The following is an 18,290-nucleotide window of genomic DNA, read 5'->3' on the forward strand; positions in this document are numbered from 1 at the left end:
TTCGAGCGTGGCCGTTTTCGTGCGGGTGACACGTAAAAGCACCCACTACACTCTCTGAGTGGTTGGCGTTAGGAAGGGCATCCAGCTGTAGAAACTCTGCCAAATTAGATTGGAGCCTGGTGTTGCCATCCGGTTTCACCAGTCCTCAGTCAAATCGTCCAACCCATGCTAGCATGGAAAGCGGACGTTAAACGATGATGATGATGATGATATAGGTGTGTGTATGTGTGTGTGTGTGTGCAAGCGCATGCCAAAGCAGACATTGGAATTTGGGGCTTGTCACAGCCTTCTGGCTCAGTGGTTTCTGTCTCAAACTGTCTCAAATGGGTAGGAAGTTAATGAAGATATGCATATTACATATGTATCTCCATTAACTATGGCCAATAGAGATGCTGGTTGGTCACACTTTACATATTGGTTGTTTCCAGTCATTCTTTACATTGTATAGAGATGGGGGAGAGAGAGAGAGAGAGAGAATAAAAGAGGTACAGAGTGAGTTAACATAAGAGGTGCATGATGAGTGAACATACTAGGCTTGGTGGTAGGCAATGGCTAAAAGAATGCTACACATACTCAGAGAAAGAATCATAGAGACAGAGGAGTAGGAGGAGGAGAGGAAGTAAACAACAACAAACTGTTCAAAATGAATATAATTGCTACAATAATATTAATATACTTTTGCCATCATGGCTAATATCAGGAAATATAGCGCACATAAAATAATTATAATTTAACTTTTATCAAATTACTTATGGTGACAAAAGTATACTTTCGAAATTACTCAAGTTGCTAATATTAATAGATGATATAAGATGGTGAGCTGGTAGAATCATTAGGACACTAGACAAAAATGCCACTAGGCATTTCATCTATCTCCATGTTTTGAGTTCAAATTCCACTGAGGTCAATTTTGTCTTTCACCCTTTCGGGATCAATAAAATAAGTACCAAATGAGTACTGGGGTTGATGTAATTGATTTACCCACTCCCCTGAAATTGCTGGCCTTGTGCCAAAAATTGAAACCAGTGTAAATGGATGATACATTAATGGTTAATTAGAATAATTTATCTAATTATCTTGTCAAGGAATAAGTATTCCAAATTTGACATTAAAACGAAAATAGTTTTTAATACTAAAGTTGTGATCTTATATAATACAAGAAAAATTAAATACACCAACATATTGAAGTATTTAACAGTAGAGAAGGCTACTTTACCTGTGGGTCCTTATTTACCCAGGCATTTTTAACATAAGCAAATTTTGAGGGTGAGTTGAAGTTTTTCTGGTATTCAGACATTAAAACTCTAAAGGAAAGCAATAATAAAAATAACAATAATAATAATAATAATAATAATAATAATAATAAAGGATTGTATTTAAAGCATGTGTAAATTTTTTTTATATTTAATATTTCATTTTAAATGAAAAATAAATTCAAGTATGAACAAAAATTACTTCCATATGAAAATAAATCAAGAGAAAAAGTGGAATTTGAGAATACAAGGAACCAGTAAGTCTCCAGATGAAGTAGAGCCAGTGATCAAATAAACCAAGGACAATAATCATGTTTTTTCAAATTCTCCATGTTACATAAATATGAATATCTCAAATCAAAAGAAAACAACACTGATTCCTTTGGTATAAACACCAGATTTTGATCAAATGAAATAGTTTATTAGCAAAGAGCACCAACTCTTCAAAAATACAATTATATTAAATAACCCTTTAGCATTCAGATTCGTGATGGCACCTGCGCCCAGCGTCGCCTCTCTGGTACTTGTGCCCGCAGCATGTGTAAGGACTTTCGAGTGAGATCGTTGCCAGTGTCCCTGGACTGGCTCTTGTGTGGGTGGCACATAAAATACACCATTTTGAGCATGGCCGTTGCCAGTACCGCCTGACTGGCCTTCGTGCAGGTGGCACGTAAAAGCACCCAGTACACTCTTGGAGTGGTTGACGTTAGGAAGGGCATCCAGCTGTAGAAGCTCTGCCAAATCAGATTGAAGCCTGGTGTAGCCATCTGGTTTCACCAGTCCTCAGTCAAATTGTCCAACCCATGCTAGCATGGAAAGCGGACGTTAAACGATGATGATGATGATGATGATGATTTCTGTCAAGTGTAATGCTTATTTATTCAAATTGATATGAATTAGTCATGCCTTATTTTGTAGCTTTGAGATTTCAATGATGTGATTGCTAATTTTTAGAATAATATTGTAGGGGTGAGAAGCTGTATCTGGCCAGTTTGAAATATGAAGTAGATAGATTATTTTGGTTGGATATGGCTGGTTTAAATGTTAAAGGGTTAAGGAATAAAGTCAATAAATAGTTTTTATAGAAAAAAATCAAATGACATTTTACTCACACAGGGGGACTTTTATCATTCTTGAGTTCGGGATGTGAAGTAACAGCTGTAAAATAAAATTGTCAAGAACGCACATGAGGATATTTAAACAGGTGAGCATATTTAAACAGTCAAATATCCACATCTGGATAATCCTAATGATTTCTTATTTTGGTACATCTTCTCTATTATAAAGTGATTAGACATATAACTCATCTCCAACAAAAAATCTCTTCTATTCTGGTTCCTTCTTTCACACTTTAACCTCTCATCCCCAAGCATAAAGCTACCTTCTTCTACTGTAGCCCCACTCAGTCAGAGCTATGAGGCAACCTCACAGGTGCTGGTGCTATAATAAAAGTACTCAGTATATTCTGTAAAGAGACTGGTCTTAAGAAGGGCATCTAACCCTAGAAACTAAAGTCATTAGAACATCCAACAAGATGCCTTGTAGCATCTGTTCAGGTACTTTGCATTCTAAGTTCAAATGCCACCTTCCATCAATGACCTCCTTGTGTCGTGAAATTGGCTCTTTCAGGATCTGGATAATGATGATAGGTCCCTAACATTAGGTGAGCAATGTGTCAATTAGAACATCTCAGATACATCAAAGCCACAAATGCACTCTCCACAAAAGGGAATAAATGCTTAGAAAAAAGAAATAGGGTACAAATTAGGGAATTAAGATAGAAAAAGTAGTTACCTAACTTTGACATTCTTTGACAGAATTTGATAAAAAAAAACCAAAAAAAACATGACTATAATTAATTGAATATTTAATTAAGAAAGAAATCTCTTACATTCAAGACTTTTGGCTCTTTTCATCTGTAAAGATAAAAAATACATTTTCACTTGTAACAAACAAAAGAAAAGAATCGCGTGACATGATCATAGTGACTTCAAATTTTGGCACAAAGCCAGCAATTTTGGTACGGCATAAATCAATTACATCAACCCCAGTGTTCAATTGGTACTTATTTTATCAACCTCGAAAGGATGAAAGGCAAAGTTGACCTTGGCAACATTCGAACACAGAATGTAAAGTCGGAAGAAATACTGCTAAGCATTTTTCACAGTGTGGAAACAATTGTGCCTGCTTGCCACCTTGTAATATGATACTATCACAGTGTAATGTTATCTAATATATATATTTCATTTATAAGGCACAACAATGTAATGCCCATGCCTTTTCCAAGAGTATTAGTAGCTGTATTGTGGAGGCGCAATGGCCCAGTGGTTAGGACAGCGGACTCAAGGTCATAAGATCGCAGTTTCGATTCCCAGACCGGGCGTTGTGAGTGTTTATTGAGCAAAAACACCTAAATCTCCATGAGGCTCTGGCAGGGGATGGTGGCGAACCCTGCTGTACTCTTCCACCACAACTTTCTCTCACTCTTTCTTCCTGTTTCTGTTGTACCTGTATTTCACAAGGCCAGCCTTGTCACACTGTGTCACGCTGAATATCCCCGAAAACTACGTTAAGGGTACACGTGTCTGTGGAATGCTCAGCCACTTGCACATTAATTTCACAAGCAGGCTGTTCTGTTGATTCGATCAACTGGAACCCTCGACGTCGTAAGTGACGGAGTGCCAACAACAACAGTAGCTGTATCAAAGTAAAAGTGTTTCAATTAGGAATTGAAACTGTTTCATGGGCTCATTGCTCAAGATTATCCTTCTTCTACATGTAGCACTGTCTAATACATTTAGAGTATATATTAAATATCTTAATTATGATTTGATACTTCATAATATATCATGTAATATTAAAACTATAGTAGTATTACATTACGACAGGCATGGTTGGGTGGTTAAGAAGTTTGCTTCCCAGCCATGTGGTTTTGGGTTCAGTCCCAATGCATGGTACCTTGAGAAAATGTTTTCTGCTTATAACCTCAGGCCAACTGAAGCCATGTGAGTAGGTTTGTAGATGGAAACAGAAAGAAGCCTATTGTGTGTGTGTATATACATACATACATACATACATATATATATATATATATATATATAGATAGATAGATCAGATTGGAGCCTGGTGCAGCCATCTGGTTCGCCAGTCCTCAGTCAAATCGTCCAACATATGCTAACATGGAAAGTGGACGTTAAACGATGATGATGATATATATATCAATCTATCTGTGTATCATAATTAATGTGTAGATACATCACAAAAAGCCAAATTAACAGCAGCATTTGTCCTGAGACAACACCTCTTATAAATATACACTGTTAAATAACACTAAAATAAATCAGTAGCAAGTGAAAATTATCCGGCTACAGTGGTGGTATTGGTAGATGCACATTTCTGTCACTTGTAGCTTCATCAGTAGCAAGTGCTCACTGGCAACTGCATGCAGACAAAATCCATCATCATCAATATAGGAAGACAGTAGCTGAAAAATCACTGATGTTGCATTTAGCCAAGCAGCTGAATAAAAATTTGTTATGTGCATCAGAAGCAGTATTAGTTTCAAATATCGAACTGCATGTCATACTTAATGCAGATACAGAATGCCAAATTAACTGCAATATTTAGCCAGAGATAATATTTTATTCATGTTATCTGGTACAAGGAGGAGGAAAGGAGGAAGTTTTTCCAGAGTAAAATTGAAAAGCAGCTAGATTAAGCAACCAACCTTATGTTTTGGCTCAGTTTTGTCACTGTCTTCAGTTCTTTTTGATGATGTTGGTCCATTGGTTTCTAATTTTGTTGACAAACTTTCTGTAGTCTTAACAGGTTGTGAGGATGTCTTTTTCTTTATGTATTTTTCTTTATTCTTAACAGGTTGTGAGGATGTCTTTTTGCTGGGGCATACATCTTCAGTTGACACTGATTTTGCCAATGCACCTATCCTTTCAGTTCTCTTAGAATTCACTGACCTGCTTCTACGTGGATGCTTTATTTTTTTCACACAGGAATATTCATTTTCTACTGTAGATGTATTAGAGCAGACATCTTTCTCAGGTAGTGGGCTGCAAAAGTTCCTCTGATACTCTGACTGTTTTACTGCATAATCATTTTGAGAAGGGGCTTGAGTAAAATGGCTGCCTGAGTGAAAAAGGTTCTGAATGAAAAAAGAATTGGATTAAACAAGTAATATGATTATAAACTACGACTGCTACTGATCTGAAAGATTTTAATTCTCCATGTGAAAGGTGAGCAGGTTGATGCCGCCGTCGTCGTCGTTTAACATCCGCTTTCCATGCTAGCATGGGTTGGATGATTTGACTGAGGACTGGTGAAACCAGATGGCTACACCAGGCTCCATTCTGATTTGGCAGAGTTTCTACAGCTGGATGCCCTTCCTAACGCCAACCACTCAGAGAGTGTAGTGGGTGCTTTTTACGTGCCACCGGCACAAAGGCCAGTTAGGCGGTACTGGCAATGGCCATGCTCAAAATGGTGTATTTTATGTGCCACCCGCACAAGAGCTAGTCCAGGGGCAATACAATAAAATGATAACAACCTTATTGTATACAGCACTTAGGTGCACTACAACATTTTACCAGGTAATGTGGGTAGAGCATAACACCTGCTGCTAGTTGTTAAAAATTATACCTCCAAAATCTTGATTGTGATTCTACCCAGAAGCTTGCATATCAATGACTGGGTTCCACTGATGTCAAAGACCCAACTGTAATATGCTATGTGTTTCAAGCCCTATTCATATCAAGAAAACACCACTGTATCACAACTCCTGTAAACATGTGCAGCATTCAGCTAGAACCCTCATAGTCACTTTAAATGTCACTAAGGATTTCTCTGGGTAAAAACACATAATTACCATAGCTAAGAACACATTCCACAAACTGGTCCTTCTCTTTAGGGGCAAAAATATTTCAGTCCCCAACATCCTATAAAATTCAAGTGAGGCCTGAAATGGAGTTCTGACCGCTAGATGGTGCTGCTACTACACACACACACAGATATCTTGGATAGTGTCCAGACAAGGTCCACTTAACAGATTGGAATTCAATCACTAATGGGCATGTTGTCTCCTCTTTCTGTCTTTTCTATTGCTACTATATTGCTTCTGCTTCTTGGAACTGGTTGGTCTCATTCCTTCACCACTCAGGCACCCCCTGACCCCTTCATCTCTCTTGTTGCATCTAATTTTTCTGGCCCAGTACCAACCCCTAAGTCCAATTCTTACTCCCTAATATTGTCAATCCTTTGGAATCACCTCCCCATTCATGTCTTTCCTGCAGGTTTTGACCTGTAACAATTTAAACAGAGCAAAATTAATGGCACAATGGTTATGAGCACTGTCGCTTTCTCCAGACTCAGCCAGGAAAAGGAAAAAAAAAAATTTATAAGTCAAGAATTTGAAGGAATTTATAAAAATAACTGACTTTGGCATTAGTCTGGTATTGGATTAGGATTTAAACAAAATGACACTCCCTTAAAATTATGATGCTAATGATGCTTGTCCATGCTTACATGGGTCAGATGGGATTTGTTGAGGCAGGTTTTCCTTTTATCAGATGCCTCTCCTGTCACCAACCCTTACATGTTTCCAAGGAAGGTATTATTTCTCCATGGCTGGACATTTTCACAAGTGACTGCAAATGAAGGCTATCATTTATATCATAGTGGCACATTTTTTACACATATTAATTTGCTTCCCAACCCATGTGGCATTGGGTTCTGTCCAACTGCAAGGCATCCTAGGTAAGTGACTTCTGCTATCGCCTCAGGTTGACCAAAGCCTTATGAGCGGATTTGGTAAATGGAAACTGAAAGAAGTCTTTCCTAGATGTGTGCATGTGTGACATATATGTGTGTACATGTGTTTGTGCTTCCTCATTTTGACATCACATCAGAGTCGTAAGCAAGAGTCTATGTCATACAAGTGGTGTCATTTATTTCCACTCTTCCATATAAACATATCCAGCCAGGGAAAAATACTACCTGGCTTGGAAACAAGCGAGGGTTGCCAACAGGAAAAATCTGCCTCTGACCCATGCAAGCATGTAAAAGTGGATGTTAAAACAATAATGATAATAATGATGATGATAATGTTGTTGATGATGATGATGATGATTTATTTAAAAGCTATAAAACAATGAAATAGTTGAACAAGTTGAAACAAGGGAAAAGTTACCTTAGGTTTTTGTACCAAAGAATCTGTTTTTAAAGGTTTCTTCACTGTGAAGTTTTTCTGATATTCTGTAAACCTCATTGCAGAACTTCTAGGCGGACCTAAGCCAGATCTATAGAGCAATCCGAGTAATTTCTGGTGGGGGGAAAAACAAAACAAAACAAAACTAAACTAAGGAATAGAAAAAACATGAATGTGAAAAGAACATTTAGTTTCTCAATTGGTTAATTCTGGTCCCTGTCATTAAAAAATGTAATTACATAAGAATTTCCCCTTCTCTCTCCTTTCTTCCTTCTTTTTTCAACTCCTCTTGCACTCCTTTTATAGTGTTGAAAATTAAATTTAATATAATGTTACATTTAATAAACCTAGATTTCTGACCAAGTCGTACTGATGAGATCCAGCTAGATTGAAATAGCAGCTATATATATTAAATACTTATAATTAAATGAAAGAAAATTTAATACTTTATAAAGAAATTTAATACTATACACCTTTCACTTTGCTAAACAAAAAGAACATGAATTCTTAGCAAGAAGATTATCTCTTTTACTCAAGAGTACACCCAATAAACAGTTCAAAACACCAGCTGTCCCAGAATTCCTTGTACTAATGAATTGAATACATTATAAACACATATCTGCCATAAAGGACAAGCTGTTCTCCTGTGATGAATACAACAATGATTAGTATATTCGCATTGAAATCTATCAGAAATATTAAGAATAAATATGTAAGTTATCACTTTGAATCTCTTTGTTCACTGTGCACATGACAATTTATTATAAGTTAGCAGATATCAGCATGGATCAGCAAACAGTTAGCTGAAATTATAAATAAGACCATCAGCTCTTGTTAGATTCATAGGTCTGAAGGTGCTTCTGGCTGACAAGCTATAAAGATGTCAAAACACTGGCTGTCCTAAGAATCTTATGTGCTAATGAACTGAGTGTGTTATGAACACATATTTGTCATAAAAAAGGTGTTCTTCTGTGACAAACACAACAGTGGTTAGCTTATTCACATTTGAATCTACTGGAACATATCAAGACTAAATAAATATGCAAGGCATTGTGTACGTGTGTATATAATTATTACTTAATAAACACAATATATGTTTCTTTGTGCTACTATTAGTTTCATGTGAGGAAAATATACCAACAATATTTTTAACATGTCTGGTGCCTTAGCACAATCTTCAGGCACTGCCCACATGGCATAACAAGCTAAAAATAGGACAATAGGATAAGAGAAAAAGCGAGAAAAGGTGAGCAAAAATCGCTATGCTAATCACATACCTTCATTTCAACACAAGGACAAAAGTAAAGCTACTAAGTTGGCTAGCCATGTATGGGGTTTGAAGGCGAACACCATACTACATATGATAAACTGGAAAATACAGTTCTATATTTGAGAGATGAGGAATTATGTACATTCTTTACATTTGATGGATATTTCTCCTGATCTTGTTTGTTGTTAACACAACGTTTCAACTGATGTACTCTCCAGCCTTTATCGGGTGTCCTGGGGGTAATTTTGAACCTGGGTTCTCATTCCTAAGGTATTTTTCTGATGTTATTACTATTATTATTATTCCCACAGTCATATGGCATAGTGGTTAAGAGCATGGGCTACTAACCCCAAGATTCCGAGTTCGATTCCAGGCAGTGACCATAATGATAAGAATAATAACATCAGAAAAATACCTTAGGAATGAGAACCCAGGTTCAAAATTCCCCCAAGACACCTGATGAAGGAGAGTACATCAGCCAAAACGTTGTGTTAACAACAAACAAGATCAGGACAAATATCTGTCAAATGTAAATAACGTAAATAATGGAAACTAGAAAATCGCTGAAAAATCCACACCATAGGTCAACAGATCAAAATAATGTAAACTATGCGTAACTGAAAGAACACAGATCCTTTCCAGATCAAAGAACTCTACCACACTGCTGAATTCTAGATCTGAAATTTTCAGCAGTTGTAAACTGGGAGTAAGAAATATGATAGAGGAGAGATTAAAAATAAGGTTACTAACCTCCTGATTGTCTGAATGTTTTGTTGGTGAGGAATTTTCTGATATCACAGATTTCTTGACTGGCGATTTCACTGAGTTTACTATTTGTTCAACCTTAAATACATAAATATTAAATGAGTAACCCTTTTTGTTACCATATTTCTTTTAACATACACTGTTGTTGTTTCAATTAATTTGGAATTTAGTAATATAACTTTGTCGTTACTAAGCTGGTGTTTGGAACATAAATTAATGTGAAATCATGATTGAAGGTTTTAATTTAGATCAGTTTAAAACAAGAAGTTTGTATTAAACCAGGGTGGTCTTGGGTACGTCTGTATCAAAAGAGCTAATCATGAATTTAAACATGGTAGGCTTACAGAAAAAATACTAAGTTTTAATCTTATGAATTTTAAGTTCTTAAGAAAACAACATTCTGAAAAATGTACACATATGCACACACTCACACACACACACAAAATGTTTTACTGTTCTAATCTTTACTGAATCAGAATCATTGTTATTTTGTGCTCCTCCATGCAGGCACTTATCCAAGAGTTTGTCCTCAGATAAGGCTACAAACACAGGCTTCATTTTATCCAGCACAAATTTTGGCAGGGAGTTTTTGTTTGGATTACATTTGTCATCCACCTTTTTTTGATGGACACCAGTCACCATAGTCACTATGGTCCATGGACCTGTGCTTGAAAATTCCCCACATGGCTCTCTTCATGGAAGCTTTGTCATTAGGGTGGTTCCTGATGGCAGTTCCATAATGACCCCGTATGGATAAGATGGCTTTCTGTGTGAGCCTACCCACACCTCCAATACCAGTATACTTTTTGCCATCATCACTGGTGAATGGTTTTCCTCTATTTGTCTGTACCAGGTCCATCAGTCTGAGCCCCATCCTCTTCTGCACATGACCACAGCATTCATATTTTTCAATTTTGATCAGCATTGGCTACAGCAGAGAATACTTTGGAATCTCCATCCCCTAGGTATCCAACATACCTTGCAGACCGAAATGCTTCTGACCGTTCAAAGATATACTGCATTCCCACTGTTTCCATATTCCCAGCAGCTCCAGTGTAGTTTTTAGAACAAACAAGTTCATGTTCAGTTTTCCATTTCTCTAGCTCTTTACTTTTCTTTGCACCAGCAATATTACAGGCACTGTGCAGTAATTCATCATTACTTCTACATCGATGACTTTAGAGACTCCAGCTGGTCCTTGCACAGTCAATGTTGTTGCTATTTCATTCTTGCTGGAGAAACCCCGCTTTTGCCATGAGCCATCACAGGATACAAGGAGATCATCAGAATTTGCTATATCTTTTGCTTCCTGAGTAATATCCTTTGCGTGTTGTAGCTTATTGTAGCATGGCCATATCTGCTTCCTGAGCAGCAGTGTGACTCTGCTCAGCAATTATTTTAGTCTCTGTCAGCAAGATGTTGGGATGAGCAATCTAAGACGGCTCTGCTGATGCTGGAGGTGAGTCCATATTTGCACAAAATCTCCCACCCTGTTTGAAATATTTTCCCATAGCAGACATTGCCATAATGAATTGACAGTTGACTAAGTAGTGTCGACTTGCATCACCCAGCTTAGATGTCTGAAAAACGTGAGCAAAGTTACAGTCAAGTTCACATCAGATGGTGAAATTCAACGCAAGACCATGCTTCATTTCACTCTCAACCGACACTGTATATCTTATACATTTCAGGCAGGAGAAGACACTAATCAAGGATGATAAAAGCTTCAGATCTATTGACCTATATCCATCCAAGCAATATTCTTCCTCGAGTTTTCATATCTTGGTTGATGAGCCGAGTTCTGCAGCAGATAAACTTGGAGAAGAAAAGTCATCAAATTACCTCTTTTTGGCATTTTTTGAATGTTTATTCCTATAGAATTTATGCCTCTTGTTCTTGTCTGTGTGGTTGATCCTTTTATTACTCATAATGAAAGGTTTTGAGCACTTTTCCATGTGTATTTTGTGACAGAAATGAAGAAAATGGAAGAAAACAATTTTCAAGTGTCTTCACTGAGAATTGATGTTGGATGTAAGGTGTGCTCTAATTAGTCAAGAGGCCTGCTACATCACAAAATGAGCGACATTTGCCCAAGGTGCCACACAGTGGGACTGAACCTGGAACCATGTGGTTGGGAAGCAAGCCATGCCTGCACCTATATACAAACATGAGAAGGAAACAATAAAGAAATTATGTTTCTACAAATTTACAAATTAATAAATAAATAAAGTTTATTAACCTCTTCATTGTCTGAAAGGTTTTTTGGTGAGGAAGTTTCAAACATTACAGATTTCTTGACTGGTGATTTTTCTGGACACATTATCTCGTCACCCTTAAATATATGAACATCAAATGATTGATTGTGAGTTTAAACATGATGGATTCACAGATTCACAGAAAAATTACTAACTTTACTGAGTGTACTAGATGTATCTGATCACAGTACCAGCACTAGATAGATTGTCACAACCTCAAGCAAACTATATTTGCCAAGTATGATACAATATGTACAAGATGTATTTTATTATGGCACTGTCACAAATGAGGTTACTGTGTATCCTGCAATACTAAAGAGTCCATGCTACTTTATGTTGTCTCTGTTCATTTAAGGCTAGTTGAGAGAAGTGGCGTCTCAATGTCTTCTACCTTCATAATTTGAGACACATCTTGGATATCAAATGGACTGACCACATCACCAACACTAGTCCTCAACTACACCAAGACACCCAATTTATTCACCCTGCTCCAGCAGTGCCATCTGTGCTGGCTTGGTCATGTAGATCGCATGCCAGATGGGAGGATTCCAAAAGACCTCTTGTATGGGGAATTGGCCACTGGCACACGAGCATGAGGATGACCTCATCTTCACTTCAAGGACATTTGCAAGAGAGATGTGAAATCAATAGATCTGGACGTCCTGAGATAGGAGGGGGTCGTAAATGATCATCCATGCTGGAGACAAATACTATGAAAGAAGATGAATTGCGGGGAAGAGAAAGAGGAACTTGCCACCAAAGAAAAGCGCAGTTGACAAAAAGAAAAAACCAGTAGTGCCGGCAGAGAGCTGCTTCAAATGCAGATGCTGTATACACGATTGCCAACCCTGTGTGGGTCTCTACAGCCACAGGAGACTCTGCACCACCATCAGCAGCTGACACAATTTCTTTGAGCACAGATCCATGGTCTCTTGAGACTCACAGATGCCTACTCTTTCAAGGTAATACGACTAAGAGGGTGAATAGGAGACAACACAATGACAGAAGATGAACTAGAGAAAGAAGAGAGCATGAGGTGCAAAAATAGGGTAAAGGTGGTGAACGAGGTTACCTTGCTCCCAACAAGGCTAAGAATCCTTACTACCTTACAGCATTTTCATTTGTCCAAGGTAACAGTGTTATTAGGAAACAGAGTGAATGACAAAAGAATTAGAATGAGAGAGGAAAGAGAGCAAAAATAGGAAGGGGGAAATTAGAGTAGGGAGAGGTAATGAAAGACAGACAGTGGTGGCAGTAACATGCATATTAGTATAAAACAGAGATCAAGTGAGGGATAATAGTAAGGAAGGGTAACAGTTAGAGATAGAGTTATATTTCTAACAATAATAAAAATATTTAAATACATTCATTATTCAGAATATTGAAGTTACAATTGTAAATCATTATGATTGTTTCAATGTTCATTTTTTAAAGCCCAGAATTCATAGAGGCAAATATTTTTTCTACAGCCCTATGCTCTTCTTGTCACTAACCCTCAACTGTTACCAAGCAAAGTAATGCTTTCCCATGGTTAGACATGTTTCTCAAGCAAGACTGGAAACAAAGAAGCCTACTGTGTGTATGCATTTGTGTGTGTGTGTGTATTTCCTTGTCTTGACATCATGTGACGCTTGTAAATGAGTGCCACTGTCATACAAGCAGTGTTGTTCATGGTCAGACATGCAGAAACATCTCTGGTCATAGGGAAATATTACCTTACATGGAGACAGATAAGGGTTGGCAATAAGAAGGGCATCTGTCCAAAGAAAATCTGTCTCAATAAATTCTATCCCCAATGCATACAAGAATGAAAAAGTGGACATTAACCCTTTAGCATTTAAACCAGCCATATCTGACCCAAATATTCTACCTGCTTTATGTTCAAATTGACCAGATTCAGCATTTTACAATGTCATTCTAAAAATAAACAATTATAGCTTTGAAACCTCTACACTACAAGATGATACATGATTAACTTTTTTAAAAATGTAAATAAATAAGCGTTATATTTGATAGAGTAATCTGAATGCTAAAGGATTAAAATGATGATGTACAGGAACATAACTAAATATTACAAGTCATTTGGTTTGCAAATCCACCAATTCCACCTTCCACTGAAAATACTGATCTGTTTCTTCTTATTTTGCATTATATAATTACCTCAAACTCAGAGATTTCTTTCTCAGCATGATTGTTCACTACACACCTGCTGCCTTTATCTGTAATCCCCTTTGTATGCCGTAAGATCAAAGAAAAAATAGGTATGATAACAAGGGAGAAGATAAATGTTGGAAGGAGGAAGAAAACAGCCAAGTGCTTCTGCAGATGTGAAACTAGTTCACAAAACAAAGATTTGCAAATATTGGAGAGAAAAAAGAGAGGCTGTCATTAAGTTTCCAATATGGTCAAATCTGCGTTAACCTTTTAGCATTCAGATTATTTTGTCAAACATAATACTTATTTATTCATATTGTTTTGAATCAATCAAGCATTATCTCACAACTTCAAGATTTCAACGATGTGATTGTTTATTTTTAGAATAATATTGTAGAGATGGTGTAAGAGGTCCAATCTGGTCAGTTTGAACATAAAACAGGTGGGATTTTCAGGCCAGATATGGCTGGTTTGAATACTAAAGGATTAATAATGATGTAAATTTAATTACAAAGATGTACGGACATACTGCTATGAATAAAATGGAAGTGTAAAGGTGCTGGTGGCATGAAAAATACATCCAATACATGTTGTAAAATTGTTCACATTAGGAAGGGAAGTCAGCTATACAAACAGTGCCAAAGCAGGCACTAGAACACAATGTAGTTCTTGGACCCATCAAACTGTCTTAACCATGTAAAGCATGGAAGATAGACATTAAACAGTAATGCTAATGATGAAATGGAATGCAAGGTGTCTGCTCTCAGTTCTTCTTAAAGAAAGCATAACAAATGTTAAAGAAAGATGCAGGTATGACTGTGTGGCCAAGAAGTTTGCAAGCGTGCAGTTTCAGGTTAGAACCAACTGCACAGTACCTTAGATGTCTTCTACCGTAGCCTCAAGCTGATCAATACCTTGTGAGTGATTTGAGAGAAAGAAACTGAACAAAACAGGTAACATACATACATAGCTACATACATATATATATGTGTTTGTATACACACACACACACACACACACACATACAAGGGGTGCTGAAAAGTTCCTGGCTTTGGGTAAAAGAAAATACAGGAGAATCAGTTAATTATGATTTTATTCAACGTATTCCCCTTTTTGATCCACACACTTATTGCAGCGTTCCTTCAGCTTTTCTAAACACTGAAAAGAAACCTTGGAAGGTTGGACCTCCAACAAGGCCTTTTGCAATATCCTTAAAGCCAGGAACTTTGCAGCACCCACTCATTATTACCTACACACGCACACATATCATCACCATCATTTTTACATCCACTTTTCCATGCTTTCATGCGTTATACAGAATTTTGTTGAGGCAGGATTTTCTATGGCCATATGCCCTTTCTTTCAGCGACCTTCACCTATTTTCAAGTAAGGAAATATTTTCCCATAACCAGGCAGAAGACTCGGGCCAAAAGGCACTACTTGTATGATGATAGCATTTGTTTACAATTATCAAGCAATGTTATGGCGAGGAGACAATAATTATAATCTACACACACACAATGGAATGTAGATGTACTATCAGTTTTCAGTATATATTATACAATTTATCTCACTGTTTCAGTATGTATTATGTGTAAGTTTGCTATTTCAGCTAGTTCGTTTCTGCACCTGTATTGTACAAATGGAAGGAAGTAGAGACAGACACCAAATGATTTTAATAGAAAAATACGATATAAATAATACCTTTTCATTTGATTTCAAATTGTCCAACATTATAGCCTTAGACGATTTTGTAAATTTGCTTGTATCAACAACAGGGGCTGGTTTTAGATCCTTTGTAGCAGGATATTGGTCTTCATTTTTGTCCTAAAAAAATGCAAATAATTTTGAATATTTATAAACACATTTTCTAAAATATAACAACTGTAATGTGTAAATAGAGTTATGAAAATGGCAGAAAACAAGCAACAGAAAGAGTGACTGTGTATGTGCAGGCATTAGTGAGTGGTTAAGAAGTTTACTTCCCAACCACATGGTTTCAGGTTCAGTTTTACTGCATGGGACTTTGGGCTACAGTTTTCTACTATAGCACCAGACCAACCAAAGCATTGTGAGTGGATTTTGTAGATGGAAACTAAAAGAAACCCATTGTGTATATAATGTGTGCATGTGAGTGTATGCATGTATATGTGTGTCTATGTTTCTGTCTTGACATAGTGTGACTGTTGTAAATGATTGTCACCATCATACAATTGGTAGCCTTCATTTTCAATCTGATTTGGAGAGAGAGATTATAACCAACCTGTGAGATGAAAATATTATTACTTGCATAGGCACAGGTGTGGCTATGTAGTAAGAAGCTTGATTCCCTACCACATGGTTCCAGGTTCAGTTCCACTGTGTGGCACCCTGGGCAAGTGTCTTCTACTATAACCTCAGGCCAACCAAAACCCAAAGCCTTGTGAGTGGCTTTGGTAGATGGAAACTGAAAGAAGCCTGTTGTGTATGTGTGTGTGTGTGTGCGTATCTATGTTTGTTCTCCACCACCACTTGACAACTGGTGTTGGGTGTGTTTATGTCCCTGTAATATAGCAGTTCAGCAAAAGAGACTGATAGAATAAGTACCAGGCTTTAAAAGAAAATTCCTTGGGTCAATTTGTTTGACTAAAACCCTTCAAGGTGGTGCCCCAGCATGGCTACAGTCAAATGACTGAAACAAGTAAAAGCTAAAAGAACCCAGTTCTTGCTTCTTTCAACACTTACAAAATCATGTTCAGTTTCAGCACTTTTGCTCAGCATATTGTTCATTCTTTTCTTTTGTTTGTAGACAACATTTTCAGAAAACTTTGCTTGATTTCCAAGAAGTATATATTCTTCCTCATCAGGTAGTGCCCCTCCATAGGAATGTACAGGAACTGTTCTATTTGTATGATTTTTTTCAATGTTTTCCATTTGCATCTGAGAAAAAAATTATAAAACCAGAAGAATAGACATAAACTATTGTTAATAAATCACTCACTCTAAATCAGAGACATTAATCAATCATAGACTATCAATCAATGAGTGAGAAATACACTGCCAGTATGTTCTTTCCTAATGTAAGACACTTGGGTGAAATATAAGGGAAAATTAGCTGCTGTTTGTAATAGATTGAATTACAATTGTTTGTACAGAGAGTGGATATGAGTTACTTACAGCAGATGTGATAGGTAGAGGGTCAAAGGGCTAACAAGGTTTAATTAGACACATACATTACAAATGTGTGTGTGTGTGTGTATGATGAGCTTCTTTCAGTTTCCATCGAACAAATCTGGTCACAGGACTGTTGTTAAAATCATTATTGTTAAAATAGCATTATTAATGATGTACTGAGGGCAGTGGATTGTCAGAATCATTAGATTATTGATAAGAATGCTTTGTGGTTTTTCTTCTGACACTTTATGTCCCTGGTTCAAATCCCACCAAGGTCAACTTGTCTTTCATATTTTCAGGGTTGATAAAATAAAGTACCAGTGAAGTACTGGGGCTGATGGTATCAATTAATCCTCTTTTCTCCATCTGCCTAAGTTAGAAACCATGAATACTGATGTTATTCATTAATTGAATTAGTTGAATTATTTCACTTCATGATAGAGCTTTGATATGGTCCCTTGTTATGTTAGAAATTGCAAACAAATCTCCTTATAATTATATCCTATTCTTTCAAACAACAAAAATGTCTTAGATGGTCTGATACAATCACACACTCCTGTATTAAACAACACTAACATGAACGGAAGTAATAACACAAAACAGAAAAAGAATTCAACAACACAAACATGTAGTTTTGTGTGAGTGTTTTGTAAAATCAGGAAGTGAAAAAAGAAGTGAATAGAGTTAAAGATGTAGACATCACAGTGAATAACAATCATTGCTTGATTTAACTGAAAAGGGATAATAGTCATGTTGAAACTTTCAAAACAAATCATAAATATTATATTATGAAAATATATCCAGACTAGAATTAAGATTGTACAAATCATTTCAAACTGAACAAAAAGGTTATATAAATATATATATATAGTTCAAATTTACAGAAAACAAAAGACAAAGACAGATGAAGGAACAAGCAGGTGTATTAGTTTGATGCTCAGGAAGAATAGAAAAGTCTTTGATGTTTCAAGCCTACGCTCTTCAACAGAAAGAATTGAGAGCAAAAAAAAGGAGAGAAAACACAAAACAACAGAGAAAGAAAAAAATGTGTAGGAATCAAAGGTTCAACATGATGAAATAGCTGGAAGAAAGAGGCTGAGTGAAAGGGAGATAGTAACAGTGACTTGGCCAAACTCGGGTGTGCAAGCACATATGTGTATGTGGAAAGGGTGTGTGAGTGTGTATGTGTGGATGGGGGCAAGCGTGTATAAATATATGTGTGGGTG

General features: G+C 36.8%; 1 protein-coding gene across 3 annotated transcripts in view; it reads right to left on the reverse strand.

Annotated features, from left to right (window-relative positions):
- The window catches only part of LOC106870839 (uncharacterized), a 39,972-nt gene that overhangs the window by 10,746 nt on the left and 10,936 nt on the right, over positions 1 to 18,290 (reverse strand). For 2 of the 3 annotated variants that reach the window (XM_052971780.1, XM_014917069.2), the window contains 9 exons: positions 16,636 to 16,830; positions 15,616 to 15,738; positions 11,742 to 11,834; positions 9,488 to 9,580; positions 7,450 to 7,581; positions 4,981 to 5,409; positions 3,145 to 3,169; positions 2,366 to 2,411; positions 1,217 to 1,304 (listed from right to left, as the gene is read on the reverse strand). In XM_052971780.1, the coding sequence (XP_052827740.1) occupies positions 1,217 to 1,304; positions 2,366 to 2,411; positions 3,145 to 3,169; positions 4,981 to 5,409; positions 7,450 to 7,581; positions 9,488 to 9,580; positions 11,742 to 11,834; positions 15,616 to 15,738; positions 16,636 to 16,830 (1,224 nt within the window). The remainder of the gene's footprint in view (positions 1 to 1,216; positions 1,305 to 2,365; positions 2,412 to 3,144; positions 3,170 to 4,980; positions 5,410 to 7,449; positions 7,582 to 9,487; positions 9,581 to 11,741; positions 11,835 to 15,615; positions 15,739 to 16,635; positions 16,831 to 18,290) is intronic. The other variant, XM_052971781.1, reaches the window with a different exon arrangement.

Source organism: Octopus bimaculoides, chromosome 11, assembly GCF_001194135.2.
Source record: "Octopus bimaculoides isolate UCB-OBI-ISO-001 chromosome 11, ASM119413v2, whole genome shotgun sequence".
Classification (NCBI taxonomy): domain Eukaryota; kingdom Metazoa; phylum Mollusca; class Cephalopoda; order Octopoda; family Octopodidae; genus Octopus; species Octopus bimaculoides.